This window comes from Rhinolophus hipposideros (assembly GCF_964194185.1).
Source record: "Rhinolophus hipposideros genome assembly, chromosome: 7".
Lineage (NCBI taxonomy): Eukaryota > Metazoa > Chordata > Mammalia > Chiroptera > Rhinolophidae > Rhinolophus > Rhinolophus hipposideros.
The window spans coordinates 48,695,000-48,715,981 of record NC_138053.1 but is presented as its reverse complement, the minus strand read 5'-3'; the positions used below and the strand labels follow the sequence as shown (position 1 = coordinate 48,715,981).

Below are 20,982 nucleotides of genomic sequence, written 5' to 3'. Positions count from 1 at the left end.
AGTTAGGTTCTGGTCCCTCTTGCAGATGATGAAATGCTACAAAGTGAGCCACCTGTGTTGATTGGATCAAACAGCGATTAAATGGCAGGACTTCCTTCTGAAGTTAGGAATATAGTTGCTGAAAAAGAAAAAAGCAAATAATCAAAAACAGAACTATAGTGAAAAACTATTCTTAGTGAGTTTTCTATAAGATTAGGGTGCTGTTTAAATGTTTTATTGGTGTGTGTATGTCTCTTTAATGTTTGATAATATCTGAATGAGAGCCAGGAAAAAGTATGCTTTTTAACTGTAGTTGTACCTTTTAGTTTGTTCTGAGTCTTGAGGCATTCTACTTCCACATCTTGAATTAGGGAAAAATATGAGCAATGAGCAAGTATTGGCTTTACTGTCTATCTCAAATTATTTACCTTATAGCTTTACATTATTATTTTATAAAGTGTTTACACTGTTGATTAGGGAGGGAGATAAATTATCTTATTATTCTTTACTTAACCTGCACTAGGTTAAGGTGATGAATTTAGAGGCAAGAAATTTCTTAGTTATTAACAGAAGGATGAATTCTTGTTGATTTTTTCAAACTGCTAGAATTTTAATAGTACATTAATGCAGAATCACTTTTATACCATTTTTTGAGAATTAGTGATTCTATTCAAACACCAAATGAATTCTAAATATTCAGCATTGTTATAATCAAATTCTGTTTAAAAGATTGTACTAAAGGTATCATTGAATCATTTAGAGATATTTAAAGGACTAAGAATAGATTCTGTCAACTGTGATTACCTCTGAGAAGTGAGGGAGGAAGAGAGGAAAACCCTTATTTTATATATTATGTGCTTATTTTATACGCTTCTGTACTATCTGAACTTTTGTAATAATTTTTTAAAGCAGTTCCACATGGTCCATGGATCTTACTATTATTTCTAAAAATAAATAAATTGACAGACTCTTAAGCCATTGTTACTTTTGACATTTGTTTTTCACTTCTGTTTCCAGTTTTTAGATACTCATTAGAATACTAAGACTTTCTGACTGTGATACCTTATTATCTCTGACTCTGAAAATATTTGTTTATTAGAAAATTATGAAAGCAGAAACATATATCTTTACATGATTCACTGCTTCTGTGATAATCTCTATCATATTTTATATAGAGAGAGCGTTCTCTCTTAACCTGGAATCAAGTATGGATTGAATATGGGGTGACACTTAGATTTGGGGCAGTCTTGATAGGTATTATTCTTCAGGAAAAGGAAAGAAATATTGGGAGAAAATCTTTAGAAAAAAATTATTAATTCATGGCATGCAGCATATCCAGGTATCTGCTTAGTATGTTCAAGATGTGGAAAGCATTCTCTGTTAAATCTTATTTCTACATAAAAAAAAAATGTTGAAAATTCTTAAGAGAGAGTGAGAAAGAAAAGGAGAGTAGGAATGGGATAAATGTGGTGTTGGAGAAAACAGAAAGCAGTTTTGAGGGTGAGTTAAGAACTTTAACAAACTTAGCAGTGATGCCAGGCCAGCGATACCACAGGCAATTGTTTGAGTAACAGTATCTGACATTTAATCAAGACAGGGTTGGATCCCAGGAAAGGAATATGAGAGATTGCTAGAACAAATCGAGGCAGACTTCTCACAGCAACACCGAATAAAGTCAGGAACTATAGAGCAGGAAAAGTTGCTATGAGAACTTTCTAAGATTTCTGAAATATATGTTAACTTCTAATTTTAGTTATTTTTCCTTTCCTTTAGCAATAAATTCCTTAAAAAGCCTGTCTGCTCATTCTTAGAATGTTTGTAAAGGGAAATAGAGAATTTCCTCTTCCATAACCAGTGTAGAAGAGAACAAAACACTAGCTGGTGACAATTCTGAGGAGAAACGCAGGCTGAAAACCTAGGACCACTGAAAGAAAACGAACACACAGGATCAGCACCTACTACCTGAGGAAGTGACCCAAGGATTTTAACAGGCAGGAAAGTCCGTCTGGGCTTTCCTGACTCTCACTGTGTTTTCCGTCCTATATTGGCTCTGCACATGGCTTCCTTCAGGGTAGACCCTTGATACTTAAAGATTGAACAGTTATGCTCCAAATTATATGCTGCTCCAAAGGGCTGTGACCAGTAGCAGTCTTTAACGTGCGTAAGGCACATATTGAGCCCAGCGCCGTCATGCTGCAGTGCTTCGGCAAGTTACTTAAGTAAACTAGCCTAGCTGGCTGCCCAGTGATTTCACTGAGGTAGTTAGGTCTTTTTTTCAAAATTTCCACCATTCCTTAGGCAGTAACTCCTGTGGAGCTCTGTGTTAGTCGTTATGAATTAGATATGTCCTTCCCAAATATTAGTGATCCAGTGTGTTTCCAAATTTTTGTTTGCCTTTGGCATAGATTGCTCTTCTAGAATTATAAAAAGCTTGGTATGTCTTCTCATAGAATATTGAGAAATAATAATTAAGCAGAATTTTTTTTTGCATAGTTTTAAAGTGATTTTATCTTTACACTAATGATACTTATGGCCGTATTTTGGAGGGGTTTTTTTTTTCCAGTTCCTTTTTTGTAGACAGAGGGGACTTTTTTAGACCCTTCACTCTTAACTGTTTAACTGGTGTGGCAGATTTGAAATTATTAATTCTTATTTATACAAGAGGACATCATTAGTTCTGCTAAGAATGAAAATTGTTAAAATTAACTATCAATTCCTATTATAATTAATGTAAAAGTTATAGTGTTACTATTAATAAAAAAGTAACATGAGCCACACTGGCACTATTAATAAGACGCATATTATAAATATCTGAAATGTTATAAAACTGATAAAATTGAAAAAGCTCCCATAGCCATCTCAAAATTAGTAGCAGCCACAGAGGTTTCATCTTGTACAAAATAAGTTTATTTATTTAAATAAAACATTGAATTTCATGGCAGTAATATAGGAATGTGAGCAGGAAGAAGAGATGACATATAACAAATGTCAAAAATGAAAGGTGTGAGAGAAGAACTTGATTTCACTTACTTCCTGGCTGATTTCAGAAAAGCTGTCTTGTAGAGCACGGTTGGATCTATAATGTTCAAAGAAGTGAAAACTTAAAGAAAACACTCAAGAAGAAATACCTTCCTCCCTCCCCTAAAAGCTGGGGAAGTCAGTACTTTTTTTATGAAGATACTTTTAAAGGACATAGGTTCCTTGTATAAAAACTACTATAATAAATCCTCTTCTGTTCAGAACAGGCAGGGACCATACCTCACACTTGTATAACATCTTGTAATTGAACATTTAAAAATTTTATGTACTTAGAAATTCAGTCTTATTACTAAGTAATAGAATTCTTAAGATAAATGGGTACTAATAAATGAAATAGGTCATCAATGAAAAAAAATCACCATTTGTAGTATGTGTAAACCAATGTTATAAACATTGAAGTGCCAAGTTATATCTTTATTACAAACTTTTTGCTCGATACCAGTTGTACTTTATCCCAAGTATTGGAGCCCTAATTAATAATATTTTGTTCTATGGACATATATAAACTCTCCCAAGAATAATACTGGACTTATTTTGAATGTTTAGAATAATATTTACTATTTATAATTAATATTTAGTACAATTTTAAGGAAGCTTCAAAAATACAATTAATCGTTTAAATTCTAACTTTTATTTATATTTATTTTAGTTTATGATTGAAATAAAGAACTCTGCTGTATCTTGTATACCATCTGATTGGATTAAGGTTGGAAGGTAGGTTTAAAAATACATTTTTTTAAGTTAACATGAATTATAATGACATCTGTATATCTGTATGCTACTGATTGGTAATAACCACATCCTTGACATAAAACGCAGTTCTTCCCTTTCATTTTTCATTTTTTTTTTTTGAAAAATAAATCTTTATTTTGGACTTTATAAAAAGCAACGCAGTACTCCATAGACTGGTGTTCAATGTTGTCTGCAGTGCAAACCCATGTCCTAACATATGTAATAATTGCCAGGATTCAGTGCTCTTGTCGACCTTGTATTCAGTCAGGTGAAAACAATGGACAATAAAAGAATGAACATTCCTCATGTGCATGAGTCACTCTTGTCTAAATGTCCCAGTCTGGGACTTCTTTACTTTCTCCGCTGCTAATTATCCAAGATCTTGAAGAAATACTGAACCTCTAACAGGCCATCCTCTGGCAGATCGGTACAGTGAACAGCGTTCTGGATCTTAGTTTTACCAAAGATGGCTCTGAGAGTTCCAGGACGTAAATGCTGGGCAATTTCAGGATCAGCAGGTCCACAGAATTCTCGAAATGTCTTTGTAGGGTCATTTTGTTGAATCTCCATTGCTACGCAAGGGCCAGAATACATTTCCGTCACCATCTCGTTATATTCGGACATGACTCCTTTATAAACTTCTTAAAACTCTTCAACATTAACTCGATCCATGTTGAACATCTGCATAGCTGAGATTTCAAAACCGGCATCTCGGATAGCCATCAGAATCTTTCCCAGCATTCCGTCACTGATGGCATGGGGCTTAATAATGCAACAGGTACAATTGGTAAATTTAGCAGTGTTTGCCGGTCCACAAACTCCACTCGAAGGAAAAAATAACTCCATTTCTCTGGCAGCACAAGCGAAAGAGTCAGGGCCATGAGCTGCATTTCTTAAGCCATCGGTTCCAAAGAGGGCTCTGATGCTTCCAGGAGTTTCTGTACGTGCCACCCCAGAGTTGGCAGGTCCGAGAAGTCTCTTCCATTCACATATGGCATCATCTCTTAAAATCTCCATGGAAATAATGGGACCGCTTGTAATAAACTGGATCAACTCATTAAAAAAGGGCCTCGACTGATGGTCAACATGAAAATCTGTTGCTTCTTTCCGTGAAAGCATCATCATTTTGAGTTTGGTTATAGTAAATCCAGCTTTATTTATTGTTTCAATTATTTCTCCAGCTTTTGATATTGCATCTGGTTTAATCAGGGCTAACGTTCTGATGACGTATGTCCATTTTTCATTTTTTTAATGAAACTTTTAACTAAAGAAAAAATCATTTTTAACTCTCTTATCATTGATTTAAAAACATTTTTTTCCAAAAGGTGTCTTATATGTAAACATTTGTTTCCTTGTTTTGTAAATTGCTGTTTTATTCTTATCCTCAGAGTACACTTTAGACACATGAAAGAAAAAAAGCTGAGGAACCTTTAGTTATAAGATTAATTTGGTTGCTTGAACTTCTTGATGAATGCTATACCTGACATTTCTTTTAAGAAGCTGAAATTTCATTTTCTACTTCACTGGGCTCTGCATTTCTTTATTCATAATGCTTTCCATGGCACATAGTTATAATAGCTCATTACATCTTTTTTGTGAGTTAATCATGAATTGATGAAAATAAATTAGTCAGAAACAAAATTAGAGAACGACATAGGGACTCTGTTTTTCTTCCTTGGTTAGGCATTAATCCCTAAGAGGGGACTCATTTAAAGAAGTGATATTAGAGAAGTGTATCCTCTTGTGAGTAGTATCCTTTGTGGAATATTTATTACTACTGTTATTAATATGTTTGCATGAATTTGAGATGAAAATGTTACATTTGCCTTAGGAGAAGAGGGACTAGTAGCTGGTGATGGTATGGAAGAACTCTGTTAAGGATGGAAACAAATATTGACATGATGTATAAATGGTGATTAATTTATCATTTTAATTAAAAAAGAAAACTGTTATCTATTGCCACTATCAAAGGATGCTGAAAACACAATCATACCCAATCTTTAGCTCTAAATACCATCCTCTTTTTTTTCGTTTTTCTGTTACCGAAAGGTCTAATAGAGATTTGAGTATTGTTAATTTTAGGAGATGTTTTCTTTCTTTTTGCAGGCATTTTTTTTTCCATTTACTTTTGTCTTATGCTGTAGCTAATGAATGGAAATATGCTTTATGAAGAGAAATTACTAAAATGCAATTTAGTCTATCTAGAACAATAATTGAAATGTCTCACTAAATGAGTTTTGTTAGAAGAGAAAGCTATTATAAATATGTTTGCATAGAAATCTATTAGCTTGGTGTAAAAGGAATTGCGGTTTTTGCAATTTAACCTTTTAAACCACAGTTACTTTTGCACCAACCTAATGGATGACATAATTTAAAAGCAATAAGCATGGCAGAAATCAGTGCCAGCATCTTTTGAACATTCAGTGATGTAAATTGAATGAATAAGTAAATAAATTGTAATTTTTTATTTGTTGTTTGGTCATCGGAGTCCTGACAGGAATACCTTAGCATATCATGCGTTATGTTTTGAATGTGAAAGGCCTACCTCTAGTCCAGTGACTTGGCAAGTTATAGATAATTGTGACAGTGTATTACAGGATGGGGGAGCCGACAGAGGTCAGAGTACACTCTGTTATCACCTGCCTATCTCTCAACCCTGGCCTTTTCTTCTTTAAGGTCTCATCATAGTAATAACATTTGCAGCAGTAACAAGCACCATGACCACTGCAGGACAGCTCCTAACACTGAGTGCTAATGACAGAGGTACTCTGTTAAGCACTATCTGTTTGATCCTCTCAGCAGTACCTATTAGGTAGATACCATTATTATTCCCATTTTATAGATGAGGAAAGTGATGTTTAGAGGTCAGTTATATTTCCTCAAAGTCACGTAGCTATCAGGTAAGCGGCCGAGTTGGAGTCTTGGCCCAGGTTCTCTGACTGGGGCCCTGTGGCCTCTCCCAGGCTGCTCTGCAGTTTGTTGAGAAGCAGCAGAGATTATATGTGAGCCCAGAGGAGGAGCATTTGGTGTTTCTTCCTGTCCAGGGTCACTGTGGGAACTTCTCTTTGCCTCCTGAATGAATGCATTGCTATTCTTCGTAATGCTTTATAATTTTCTTTTTTTCACTAAAGTGCTTCAATCCTACGGAAAAGTATAACATGGAAAGAGTAATATGACTGTCAGCAATGTATCCTTGCAGCTTTGTCAGGACTTATTTTACCATATTTGCTTCTGATCTTTTTATAAAAAGCGAACATTTTCATTTGGTGTAATTTAAAGAGAAAAGCTTTCTGCTCATGAAATGAAAAGTCTAAACTTTGACTTTGCCATATGGATATAATTTGAAATACATTTTAAAAGCTTCCTGAGCAAAGTCCTGTGAACTCCAAGTACTCTATTTACAACGAAGATCTTTGGAATCAATAGAGTTCAGGGCCACAAATAAAGCATGTTCTTTATTTACAGCTATTTACTTTCAAGGTTCATCAGAGAATAATAAATAACTACTTTAATTTTCTGAAGTGATGGCATCGCTGATTTCTTAGTAACCTTGATTTCCTATTTATGTTTTTCCCCCTCTTCTAGCACAAAAGCTGTGAGCCGCTTTCATTCTCCTTTTATTGTAGAAAATTACAGACATCTGAATCAGCTCCGGGAGCAGCTAGTCCTTGACTGCAACGCTGAATGGCTTGATTTTCTAGAGTGAGTTTAAAAAGTAAAATATAATCTGACTTTTTGCTATGAGAAATAGACCGGAAAATCTTTCCATCAAAAAGAAAAGTAGAGATTACTGCTTGTGACCTGCCATAAAATAGTTGAGTATATGTGTCCTCTGATTTTATTTTTAATCCGTTCAAATGTAAACTCATCTTAGTCTTTGGTGAGAGACCAAATATACTTACTGTTATTATACTAACATTTTGTTGCTAAGGATATTTAGTAGAGTCACCTTTTGAAATTTCACCGTGGACTTGGTTTACTTTTCTTATATAAAGGCTTAACATTTTGAGAGGTGGACAAAGTATGGGCCAGTTGTTTTCTTTTTATTATCTCCATTTTATTAAAATTTTTTTGTATCCTATATATTTTCCATCTAACTTTTTATTGAAAAAAATTTAAATGTATGAGAAAATTGAAATGAACATCTATGTACCCTTCACCTAGATTTATCAAGTACTAGTATTTTGCCATGTTTGTTTTATATCTGTTTTATACTTTTTTCCCCCTGAAACATTGGAAGTAAATTTTACACATCATAATACTTTACCCCTAAATACTTAGGCACACATCTTCTAAAAATAAATATATTCTGCTATATAATCTTGACACATTATTACACCTAAGAAAAATTATTAATTTAAGAATATATTGAAATTTCTCAATTTCCTCCCTCAAATTTTTAAATGAAAGATTTAATCAACTTTTACACATCGTATTTGGTTATTATGTCTCTTTAGTCTATTTGAATTTAGAATAGTCCCCCACCTTTTTGCTTTTTATAATATGAGATATTTTTTTGAAGAGTACTTGCTGCTGTCTTATAGAATGTCTCATATTCTGGATTTATTAATAGTCATGTGTTCATATTACAAATTTAATTCAGTGTGTGTTGGTAAATGGTTAACAGCCAGCTCTCTGGAACAGTAGTGGTGTTTGTGGTGTTTGCTGATTTCTGTAGTATAAATACTCCTACCTTGACTGATTTTAAGCTACCATTGGACAGGAGTTGGGAAGAGATGTGCACAGTTGTCTTTCATGAGTTTGTAAACACTGGCTCCGGGCTCCCACTCATCTAAGCACTTTATCTATACTGCCTCCTTATTCCTCACAAGGACCCTGTGAGTTAAGTATCGTTATCATCTCCAATATATAAATGAATAAAGTGAGATGCAGAAATAAGAAGTTGCTCATAAGGTTAAGGATTGGAGCCAGGCGGTAGGGTGTGTATCCATTTTGCCATCAGGCCATTAAGCCTGCCCACGATGACTCTACGGGCATCAATCTAAACAGAAACCTCTTTCTTAGACTTTCTCTTTAAAAACGTAAATAGTAATATTCAGTGAGGTCCTTCATGGAGTTTTCCATTTAAAGTAACGAATCTTGACAAGTGAAAAAGAAAAAAAAAAAGAACAAAATAGATATGAGACAGTTTTTAAAAGGTTGATATCATCTCTTTTTGCCCAGAGGAATCTTGAATTAGAGGATCAGGAAGAGATTCCAGTTTACTTATCCTGAGTCTTTTGAGGTTATCTTGACTTCAGAGTCTTGGCAAGGATGGAAATTTGGTCTATTCAGTTCCTTTTCCAATTTACTTTCAGTTTCCCATTTTAAGGGTTTTTCTGGATACTTGAGTCTCAGTTCTTCTGGCTTTTTCCCTTAGTAGTATCACTGAGAACATGAAAATTGGACTAAAATTACTCCTTTCAAGCTCCCAGGGCCATATTCTAGGGTCCTGGGATTTGGTGAGGTAATTCATATTCATTCTATTCATAGTGTACATGATTTTACAAATCTGGGTTATGTTCTCTTTGTCGTTATTCTAGACTAAAGAAAATTCAGGTCTCCCAGGCTAAAAACTTGGGCATTATCCTTGATTCTTCCTTCTTTTTTTGTCCTTTTATCTGTTATCAAATTCCTACTTGTCTTTTTTCCTTTTGAAATATCTCATTGATTTGTCCTTTCTTTTTCTGTTCTTACCTAGCACCCCATCATTACGTCATACGTTTCTTACTATACCAACCCTCATCTCATTGATTTGCCCCTTTTTTTTCTGTTCTCTCCTAGCACCCTACCATTACCTCATACCTTTCTTACTATACCAACCCTCTGCCTGAGTGAGCTCTTCTGCCAGATTAGCCCAGGAGAATTCTGCTTTCATCATTCCACCCATCTGAGGTAGTTGAGAGCTGCTAAGATAAGAGTGAGACAACATTAAATATAAAAGAAGGATATGATATGCATATATTGCTAAGTGAAAGGAAGGATGCAAAACAGTATTAAAATATATAATTCTGTATGTGTAAATTCACACACATGCACAGCATACAAACCTTCATATTTTTAAAAATCAAATACATATGCTTATTTTTCATTAACATGCTTATTGGCCATTTGTATATCTTCTTTGGAGAAATGTCTATTCATCTATATATATATGTATAGTCTCAAATATTAATTGATATTTCTGGATGGTAAGGTAACTGGAGATTTTAATTTAATTTGCAAGTATGTATTTTCAGAGGTTTCTGTAATATACATATATGACTTTCAAAATAAGAAAAATATATTAGTTTTTATCTAAAAAGAGAATACTGGCCGAGCTTTAGTGAGAGCATTTGCAGCTAGAGCTCCCATTTGAGAACAGCATCAATTCTTATGCACATTATTAATTGAGGTTCCAGATGGTGTGAATATGATGTTATTTTAAAAATTATTAACCTCAATGAACCTGACATTAGAGGATTGAATACCAGCTATACGAGTGTATTTGTCTCTCTTACTGAGATACTAACTGTTGTGCATTAGTCATATGATATTTGATCAAAATATTGCAAAAAATCAAGGTTGTAAGAAACTTGTGAATGGAACCCTGTCTCAAAAAATGTTTTTCTTCTTTTGTGTTCTAGAAGACAGGCTGTGGATATTGAATAATCTTCTCAATTACAAGTTCTTTAGAAATTGAATTACAATATCTCTTATTCAGTAGTTCACATACTTTAGAAATATATTTGCAAATAAAAAATAAAATATTGTCCTTTTTTAGTAACTTCAGATATCCTTGAGAAACATCTGATGGAAAACTGTCATAACATTTTAGAACTCAAGTGTCTTAATCTGTTTCCCATGGATCCAGCAATATCTTTTAACCAGAGATTAAATTATAGTGCTTTGGCTTCATCCTTAAGTTGGCTGGTGGCTTAGTGATAAAGTTGCATGTTGTTATGACATAAATCCAGTCTATCACGTTGTTATCTGAATTGCTCATTTTTCAGCTTGTCATTTTTCTAAGTATGAATAATCTGTGTGAAATTTGGCAAAGTATAGCCAATGGATAAAGGCAAAGAAATCAAACAAGGCTTCGTAAGAGTTACAATGATGTTTAAGGTTTATGATCGTTTTTCATTTTATTCATGTCTTATTAATGTTACTGATGTGAGAAAGAACATTGTTGTCCATATCAAAATAATTACCTTATCCCTCCCTGCCTTTTTAAAAACTGAAATGGTACCCACTGAGAACTGTATCCCTCAATCAATCCTGGAAATTTAGAAGATCATCAGGAATAGTTACCCTCAACCTAAGGCTGCTGGGTAATAGCAAATTAGGGATTTTAACAGGACCTGAGATGGAGAGAGTGAGAGGAAGGAAAAACTGACTTCTTAGTGCCAGAGGTACATTGACACTCATATCCAGAGAGGCAAGAACAGAAAGCTCACATGTGGCTGCTCTCTGGATAGGAAGACCAGATGGGTCAGTAATTAGAACAGCAACAGGATAGGCCACAGTCCGAGGGGGTAAGTGAGTGGTCAGATCTCACAGACCAGGAAGGACAAGGTGTAATCACCGGGCAACCACTCAGGAGTGTTAGGTCCATGCAGCATATGGCATCTTCAAAGCTAAGAGACCTTTTATTTTTTATTTATTTATTTATTTTTAATTTATTTTATTTTATTTTTATTTTTTTAAATAATATAATACCGGGTCTTATATTAATTTTTTTTTAAAGATTTTATTGGGGAAGGGGAACAGTACTTCCAGGACTTTTTTTCCCAAGTCAAGTTGTTGTCCTTTCAATCTTAGTTGTGGAGGGTGCTGTTCAACTCAGGTTGTCCTTTCAGTCTTAGTTGTGGAGGGCGCAGCTCAGCTCCCAGTCCAGTTGCTGTTGCTAGTTGCAGGGGGCGCAGCCCACCATCCCTTGCGGGACTCGAGGAATTGAACTGGTGACCTTGTGGTTGAGAGCCCACTGATCCATGTGGGAATTGAACCAGCAGCCTTCAGAGTTAGGAGCATGGAGCTCCAACCGCCTGAGCCACTGGGCTGGCCCCTAAGAGACCTTTTAAAGGTGGCAACTTAGTGCCGCTGGTCTGATTCCAGGGCCCAGTTTCCTTTGTGTTTGAGATTTTGCACAGGCTTAATGTTAGTGGAATTTGTGTTGTTTGTTATGATGACTTTAATTCGGGGGGAAATAGGTAAATTATATTTGTTATGCTATATTTACTCAGGCAAAGAAATATAAAATGTACTGTAAATATTTTTTAAAATTTACAAATAGTTAACAAAAAAATAAAGCTGCATACTTAAAATGTTTTTAGTAGCTAAAGAAGTCATTTATGTAGAATATCTTACTCTGATATTACTAGAAAAATCAGAAGTTACAGATGCTAACAAAATCAATACAGTGAAAACATAGGAATAACTGGTCACATAATAGCTTAACCTGAATATCCTTCTCAAATTAGAAAGCACTCTTAAACAATTGTTTTTAAGAAGCAAGAAGACTAAATCTCAAAGTTTCTGAAACCCACAGTATAATAGATATCTATTTTAAGAGAAACATTCAGCATAATACTTTTTCTCTCTTTAAGGAGATCTTCTTTAAAAGGATGTAGGGGTATACCTGTGCCATGAGCACATGGGATAATTGAAGCTGAGAGAGAGAGAGTGAGAGAGAAGACAGCTGCATACATTCCTATATTTTTTCTGAATAACTTTTAATAATGACCTTTAAGCTTCTAGACCATCAGCTATTTAATTAGTTACAGGTTTGAGGCAATGACCATTATTTTTTAAAAACAAATCTAAAAGTTAATTTCTGTATGCACTATTAATAAGATAACTGCAGATCCCTGAAAAAAATACTTTTCTACAAAACTGATTAAAACATCTATGGCAAGGTTATGGGCTAGATGTTAGGGCTGGAATGATAGGTAAATCAGAGGACTCTACCAGGGAGAGTCTTCCAGTTCAGTGGAAAGATGATGAAATTTGGGTGATGCTATGAGGGAGAAGCCCAGAGAGAACCTGGGTGGTTCATGATATTATTGAAGCTAATGAAAATGATCACTACATTAGTATTAATTGTATCTAAGTTGAAATGTCATGGTCAGATGAAATGTGCAATATGGTATTACTAATAGACATCTTTGTATTAGTAATAGACAATATGGTATTAATAATAGACATCTTTGTCTAGAAGCTGTTTGAAATATGTATAATTTTATCCAAATGAAACAAAAAGAAGCCCCAATAATCAAATTATATCGAACAGAAAAGTAGTTCAGTGTAATTTCCCTTCTTAACTGCTAGATATGCCCAGTTATTTTGTTTTAGCTTATCTTGCTACTAAAGTGCTCATTACTATATAGCTTTTATAAATCTAAGAAATCATTTTGTTCATCTTTTGTTTTTTGTTGTTGCTTCTGTAGGAATTTTGGTGAACACTACCACTCTTTGTGTAAAGCAGTACATCACCTAGCAACTGTTGACTGCATTTTCTCCCTGGCCAAAGTCGCTAAGCAAGGAGATTACTGCCGGTAATACATTTTTTATTCCCTGCCCCTCCTACCCCCATTTCATTGCTTTAGATCAGATGACATTATTCAATCAATTTTAGTGTTTTTATTATAAATATCTAAAATTGCTCAAATATGTTGGACTCTTGGTAAAGATGAATCTCATACACATATAGCTTGATTTTAAATTCCTTTCTTGCTTGCTCTGTCACTAAGTACAATGAAAGCGGATGTTCACTCTAACTCCAGAGGTAAATATTATATATTTCAATTTTTAAGTTTATGTGGGTAATGTTTTTATAAAGGAACAGTCTTTTCATTTGTTAGTTTTGACTTGAACACTTTATAATATATTTAACTTTATAATTATAAAAGTCTCATTTAAATATTTAAATCAGATATGGGTGACACTCAAGGTATGGTTCATTCTGAGGCAAATTGTTCCCTGTTTCTCTCAGTCGCTCTTCCTTCTGTCCAAAACTTGAAGCTTGAGCCAGGCTTTTTGCTCACTTCTCTGCCCTCCAGGCCCACTGGGATTGGGGGTGCTGGCGACGGGTAGGTCCTGCCTTTCAGATCCTCTGGGGTGGCAGTCCTGTTCCCATTTCTTTGCTTGGCCACACCTAGGCCGCCAGGGTTTTAAGCCGCCCTACCCCAGGGTAGCTCTGTGCCTGGGCACACCCCTGAGGGGGTTCTCTGTGGTGCCTCCATTTTTGCTGCACTCTGCTACTTAGGCTTGCTCTGGCGGCTCCCCCAGGCTGGAATTTCATGCTGATGGTTCTTGCAGTTCTGGTGGGCATTGCCCTACATGGCTCTCTGGGTCTCTTTTATAAGAGCATAGCCCCTTCCTGAGGGCTCTGCCCTTATGACATAATCACCTCTCCAAGGCTTGTACAATGGAATATTAGTTGGCCATAAGTAAAGATGAAATACTGCCATTTGCGACAACATGGATGGGTCTTGAAATTATCATGCTAAGTGAAATAAGCCAGATAGAAAAAGTCAAGAACCAAATGACTTCATATGTGGGGTTTAAATCTGAAAGCAACAAGTGAACAAGACAGACAAACAAAAACTCATAGACACTGACAACAGTTCATTGGTTACCAGAGGGTAAAGGGGGAGAAGGAGTGATAGAAGAGGGAAAAAGAGGCCAAATATTTTGTGATGGAAGGAGAACTGACTCTGGGAGGTGAACACACAATGCAATATATAGATGATGTATTACAGAAGTGTACACTTGACACCTGTATAATTTTACTAACCAATGTCACCCCAATAAACTTAATAACATTTTTTTAAAGTTCTAAAAAATACTGAAGACCATAAAGATGTTTTGATTAAACAGAATATGAAAACTTTAAGACATGACGTCCCCAAATGCAACACATAATTTCTATTAATGTAACAATTAAATGTAGAAATAATTTTACATGATTTTTTTATTATGCTTACTACTGAAAATTATTTAAGTAGCAATAATCTGAACTACAATTTTTATTAATGAAAATATCTTAGAGAATAATAGAAATATAAAAAATAAAAAGGATCTTGTAAAAAAGGTAGATCTCAGTAGTGGAGCCATCACGCAAGATTCTGCTAAAGTTTGTGCTTCAGAGCACTATTATTATAATTGTCTTCCCAATTCTTACTTTATAATTAAAATTTAACTTTTATACTCAAAGCGTTAATCTGGATGTATGTACCTAAAGTCCATGTTTAAGATTTTGTTGTTCGACAGACTGGCCAGAAATTTTCCATGCTCTCTTAGAGATTTTTTAAAATGCTTTTTCCAAGCCTATAAATTGAAACATGCTTGTTTTTACAGACCAACTGTACAAGAGGAAAGGAAAATCATAATTAAAAATGGCCGGCATCCTGTGATTGATGTGTTGCTTGGAGAACAGGACCAGTATGTTCCCAATAGTACAAATTTATCAGTAAGTAATATAATACATTATGCCAAAAATAATTTAATTAAAGGTGATAACTTTGATCACAGACTTTTAAATACCAAATAATGTTTCTAAAATGTACCCAAGTTTTAATTTTGGCTTTAAATGGACTAATCCTTTGCTATAGTTTTATGTTTACTGTCAAATACGGATTGCTGTTTCTAATGAAAGATGATCTATAGAGGAAAAGATTCATCAACTAAAGGATTAGTCTTAATTAGTTATCCTGGGTTACCCAGTAAAAACATTTTATATTTATAAATGCCCACAAATGCTAATGGGATAGAATCATACCATGGTTTTGCAAATTCCGATTAGTGTATTGTGATGTATAATAGAGCATTATTTCATGCTCCACTACATTCAAATGTTCTGTGAAAGAATCAGAGATACTTCAGCTGATTTCAGTGATGAGAATTTTTGTCATGTGGGCTAGTGTTCTCTAACAGAACATTGATGATCATAAATATCATTCATTTAACACATACTGAGTGCCTATTTAGCCCTAGGTAATGAAGCAGGTATTAAGACAGTGGTAAGCAAGACAGAAATACTCCCTGCCTTCAGAGAGCATTCTGTCTAGCAAAGAAGACAGGTTATTACTGAATAGCTCAGGATGATTCACATCATGGCAGACTGGAGTACCGTGGCAAAAGATTATATCACCATACTCAGAATGTTGTGCAACTTAAAACTTACGAATTGTTTATTTCTAGAATTTTCCATTTAATATTTTCATACCTCTGTTGACGTGGTACTTAAAACTCTGGAAAGTGAAACCGCAGATAAGGGGGTACTACTGTATTAGCAAGAGAGTGATTGCTAATCACTGGGGAAAAGCTGGGGAAAAAAGCTGGGGAAGCTGGGGAAAAAAGTGAACTTGTGGGAGGGGGTGTGTGTGTGTATGTGTTTGTGTGTGTGTTATGTCATCAAAGATAAACAAAGCCGTATGCTAATTAAAGCGTTAAGGGTAGTTTTATTCAGTAGGGCAGAGTCCAGCATGAACTGAACTCGTCTTCCATTTGTGCATAATAGTAACTGGGCATTTTATTATTATGTTTTGAAAGATTTTTATTAAAAATATAACTAACATACAATATATTAGTTTCAGGTGTATATTATACAATATTATTCAATATTTATATACGTAAAGAAGTGATCACCATGATAAGTCCGGTAACCATCTGACACTACCATGCCATCACAATATTATTGACTGTATTCCCCATGCTGCACATTACATCAGGTATACAGCATAGTGGTTAGACATTTATATAATTTAAGAAGTAACTCCCCTGTCTAGTACCCTTCTGGCACTATACATAGTTATTACCATATTATTGACTGTATTCCCTATGTTTTACTTATATCTCATGACGATTTTGTAGCTACCAATATGTACTTCTTAATCCCTTCACCTTTTTTCACCCACCTCCCTAACCCTCTTCGTGTCCAGCAACCATCAGAATATTCTCAGTATCTATGAGTTTCTGTTTTGTTTGTTCTTTAGATCCCACATATAAGTGAAATCACATTGCATCTGTCTTTCTCTGTCTGACATACTCCACTCAGCACAATACCCTCCAGATCCATCCATACCTCTGCAGATGGCAAGAACCCATTCCCTTCCATGGCCGAGCAATATTCCATTGTATACATGTACCACCTGTTCTTTATCCGTTCTGCCATCGACAGACCCCCAGGCTGCCTCCACATCTGGCCACTGTACACAGTGCTGCAGTGAACATATAGATGCACATGTCGGCTCGAAGCAGTGTTTCAGTTTTCTTCAGCTAAATACCCAGAAATGGGATTCCAGGGCTGTTAGGCACGGCCGGAGGAATGAGTTGCAGGAGACCAAAATTGGTCTATTAGAATTTATTTGGCGTGTTTGAGCTGCGGGAGGTCAGGTTAGAAAAGACCATAACCTCTCGCGTAAGAGGGGTATGGAGTTTTATAGGGGAGAGGTAAACTGGCTGTTCCTCTTCAGTGCGTCACAAGCAAGCAGAGAGCAGGACAAGATGGCTTCTAAGGTAAGATGGTTTCTATTCAGCATATTCTGGGAGGTTTCTCCAGGCCTAAGGCCTCTTTGGCCTGTAGTAGAATTTTCTATTCAGTTTGGCCTTTTCTGTTGATGTGGGGGATGCGGTTAAACTGGTTGACGTAACCTTAGCATATGTTATGTAGATTTAAGTTGGAGCCAGGAGTGAATCCCATACAGAGATAAAAACTGTCCCAAGTCACAGGGCCTTCGCTGTGCTGAACTAAATAGAAACATTGAAACTGGTCTGCGGAGTAAATGATAATGAAGCAGAATCATTAAGAGTCAAAGAAAGAAAAGAAAGCTTTGGAAAAGACCAGAGAGACAAATCTTAAAATAGAAGATTTAGTGCCACCATTACAGTCCTCTCTCTTAACAAGGTTCTTTGTCTCTTGTTATAGCCTTTGTTTTAAAGTCTATTTTGTCTGGTATAAGTATTGCTACCTCAGCTTTTTTGTTTGCTTGTTTCCATTTTCATGAAGTATCTTTGTCTATCCCTTTACTTTCAGTCTGTGTTTGTCTTTCAATCTGAAGTGAGTCCCTTGTAGGCAGCATGTGTAAGGGTCTTGTTTTCTTATCCATTCATTCACCCTATGTCTTTTGATTGGAGCATTTAATCCATTTGCATTGAAAGTAATTTTGGATAGATATGTAGCTATTGGTATTGTTTTCATATTTTTGATCTTTTTCGTCCTAAAGAAGTCCCTCTAACATTCCTTGTAATACTGGTTTGGTGGTGATGAACTCCTTTAGCTTTTTCTTGGAGTGACTGGGCATGTTAAAAGGAGAAAGAGGGAATAAGGAGGAGGAATGGGGGTAGGGAATAGGGGAGTGGCTTGAGCAGATTCAGGGAAGTGAAAACATAAAAAGCTGGAAAGAGGATTGGTTAATGTAAAACCTGTCTGGGTTTACTGATAACTGGTGCTTATACCTTCCCACTAGGACTGGGAAGGAATGGGAGGGTTATCTCCTCTAATGTTTGCATTTTAAGGAGATGGTTCTTAAGTCCTTGAAAACTCAGTTCTAGGTGGGAGAAGATTTACATCTCAAAGAGGCAGAGAAAGGATTTATAATTGCAAGTTTTCTGAAATAACTGCTCTCTGAGGAGGTTTAGAGGCCTATCTGCCTATCACTAAGTTTTTGGCTGGAACACACAGTAAATTCTCCAGGCAGCATTGCTCTCTCTCAGGCTGGCACTGTAAGGGGAACTGCGGTCATTCTAAGGATGTGGCCTTGAGCTGTTAGAAATTATGCTAATGTTTGTTCTGGCCTCTTAGTGGGGAAGGTAAATGAAATGATTTGTGCTGAGAGGGTGCAGTTTTTATAGGGCAAGTGTGAGGCTTAATCAAGAAGAGGACTCAGAGGAGCCCGACTGGAATTTGGTCAAGAAGAGAGTCTTTGTCAATATAGAGTAAAATTAATCTGGCGATGAGATCAAAGAATTAATACGTAGGACATAGTTAAGTGAGAGAGGTCTTACCAGACAATGAAATGGCTAAGTTTTCAGAGGTTGTGTTCTTCTGAGTGATGGCAAGATCCTAGTTTTACTGCAGAGGGGGCTTTCCTCGGCGTGGTGTCCAGGTTCTTGGCATCTCGAGCAAAGAATTGAACGAGACACAGAAATAAAGTGGTGAAAGAATAGTTTAATAGAAGAGATAGTACACTCCAAAGAAATAGGAGTGGACCCGAGCAACAGGCAAGAGCCATTCTTAGAAGAGAAAGTACGCTCCAAAGGGTTTGGAGCGAGCCCCAAGCAAAGGCAAGACTGAAAAGGGTCAAAAGGGCTCAGACTGGTGAGGACTTGGAGTTTTTATCTTTTTCTCTAGAATGTGCTCTTCCTTTCTGGATGTGGGAACACTTGATTGACACCTGTGATTGATAAGAGGCTATTACCTCATCTTTTTAGACTGCGCATGGTCCTTCCCAGAATTCAGTCTGTTATAATGATATTAATGAACTTCCGGACATATGTATGATATTATAATGATGGTATAATGAGGCCCAGGTGATATGAAGGTCATTGTGGCCTTTACTGTGTACGTGTGAGTGGCCGGTTTAATCTAGTTGGGTATTTTGTGCCCATTTGTTCCTCATAGGGGTAGATAATTACAATGAAAAGGGGGAAGTTTTGGGCAGAGAAGGGAGGTCTTTTGGGCGGTCTCATTTTGTAGATTATGCAGGAATGCAGAGACCTGAAATCTATCTCTAACTGCCTGCCTTGTTTTCCCCTTGAGCGACGTGATCCCCTTAAAATCTCTGTGGGAAGTTGAGGGACAGAAGGTCTTTTCTTCTGTATCTACTTCCTGCTGGACAGGGCCATAGACCTGTCTCTACCTATTGGGGGATTTATGGAACTCTCGCCCTAGCTGATTTCAGATGAGAGGAAGGGGTCTTGAGATCTGCCTAGAAGACCGTGTTGGCTTCTTTGGTTGCTACTGACAACCTTGCTGGGGCATCCTCTGCATCCCCAAGGCCCGTGAATGAGGAAATATAGATTTTAATGAATCTATTCAACCAGTCATTCAGGTATTGTTAATTGTCCTGGAGTTAGGCCCAGAACTGGTAGGAGAGAACATAAGACTTCAATGATTACAATCAACAAGTATGCATCAGAAGTTTTAGGGTAATTATCCAAAACAGGGGTAGAAGATTTCTATGATTCAGGTTAAAAGTTTCTATAGTGAGGAGCCCTTTCATTTGGCCTGTATCACTAGGTATGGCCAAGGAAGGTGAATAGCAGAAGTGGAGGTCTTTGCAATGAGGAGATCAAGTAAAGAGTTTGGGAAAGAATCATCCAGGTAGATGTTGAAATCATTTAACATAACAGCAGGATTTGTAGTGGAAGATGAAAGTTGTCCAGCTATCAGAGATTCCAGGAGATGGAGACTAGTGACCTGGAGGTCTGTAGTGTCTGCACTGAGGATAAGTAGAGATGGGAAAGCCCTGAAGAAGCAGAAATGGGAGAACCTCTGAACACTGATACTTATGGTAGGATATGGCAAAAAGCTCAGCCTCCAAATCAGAGTACTGAAAGGAAGTAACAGCCAATGTATGAAGGAAATGTTAACCTTGAAGGTTAGAAACTTGGAAGCATTTGGGAATTTGTCAGAGGACAGTGGAAGAATTGAAAGGTAGGGAAGCAATTGGAAATTAGCTCAGAGAAAAGAAGCCCAGAACATCAGAGCAGCCATACTGGGCTGTGAGCAAGGATGATAAAGATATGCGCATGGTCAATTTGGCTAGCCACAAGGGTGGTAAGTGAAACGCAATGCTTTGAATTACATCTAGTTTAATGTTACATTTTGATACCATACAAAGACTTTTGGTATGGTATCATACCAAAGGTTATAGACATAACCCAATCCCTAATGTCTATAACCTTGTTCATTCTCATTAGGGAATTTATAAATTACTTAATTTATCAAACCAAGTTAATACGTACTAATGCTTTTGTTATCTTTTAAAAGAAGATTATGTGAACATCAGAATTTTCAGCTCCCATAATACCAGTAGCGTATAGCTTTTTTGAGAAAGTAATGTGGTTGTAACATTTAGTACCTTGGTTTGTATTTTACTTATAAATCACTTAAGCATCATTTCCTTTTCCTGTTCCCATCCCCCAGCACACCAGCCAGCTTGATCCCAAGCATGTTATCCTTGACATTGATTTTTGTTTTGTTTCTTTTTTCCCTCTTTTCCTCTTTCTTTTAAATAATGTATTATGCTA

The 20,982-nt window shown here is 36.1% G+C and overlaps 2 protein-coding genes across 3 annotated transcripts in view; one reads left to right on the top strand and one right to left on the bottom strand.

Annotated features, from left to right (window-relative positions):
* Positions 1-20,982, top strand: part of MSH3 (mutS homolog 3) — a gene marked incomplete at its 5' end in the record, with an annotated part of 143,969 nt that overhangs the window by 80,989 nt on the left and 41,998 nt on the right. For both annotated transcript variants that reach the window (XM_081052891.1, XM_081052892.1), the window contains 4 exons: positions 3,668-3,732; positions 7,336-7,452; positions 13,176-13,283; positions 15,088-15,199. In XM_081052891.1, coding sequence (XP_080909017.1) covers positions 3,668-3,732; positions 7,336-7,452; positions 13,176-13,283; positions 15,088-15,199 — 402 coding nt within the window. The remainder of the gene's footprint in view (positions 1-3,667; positions 3,733-7,335; positions 7,453-13,175; positions 13,284-15,087; positions 15,200-20,982) is intronic.
* Positions 3,999-7,281, bottom strand: LOC308500169 (nucleoside diphosphate kinase homolog 7-like; the record flags this gene model as incomplete). Its single annotated transcript, XM_081054389.1, is given in 4 exon segments — positions 3,999-4,392; positions 4,396-4,969; positions 5,744-5,801; positions 7,224-7,281. Coding segments are annotated over 4 exon segments (966 nt in total). The 3' UTR covers positions 3,999-4,116.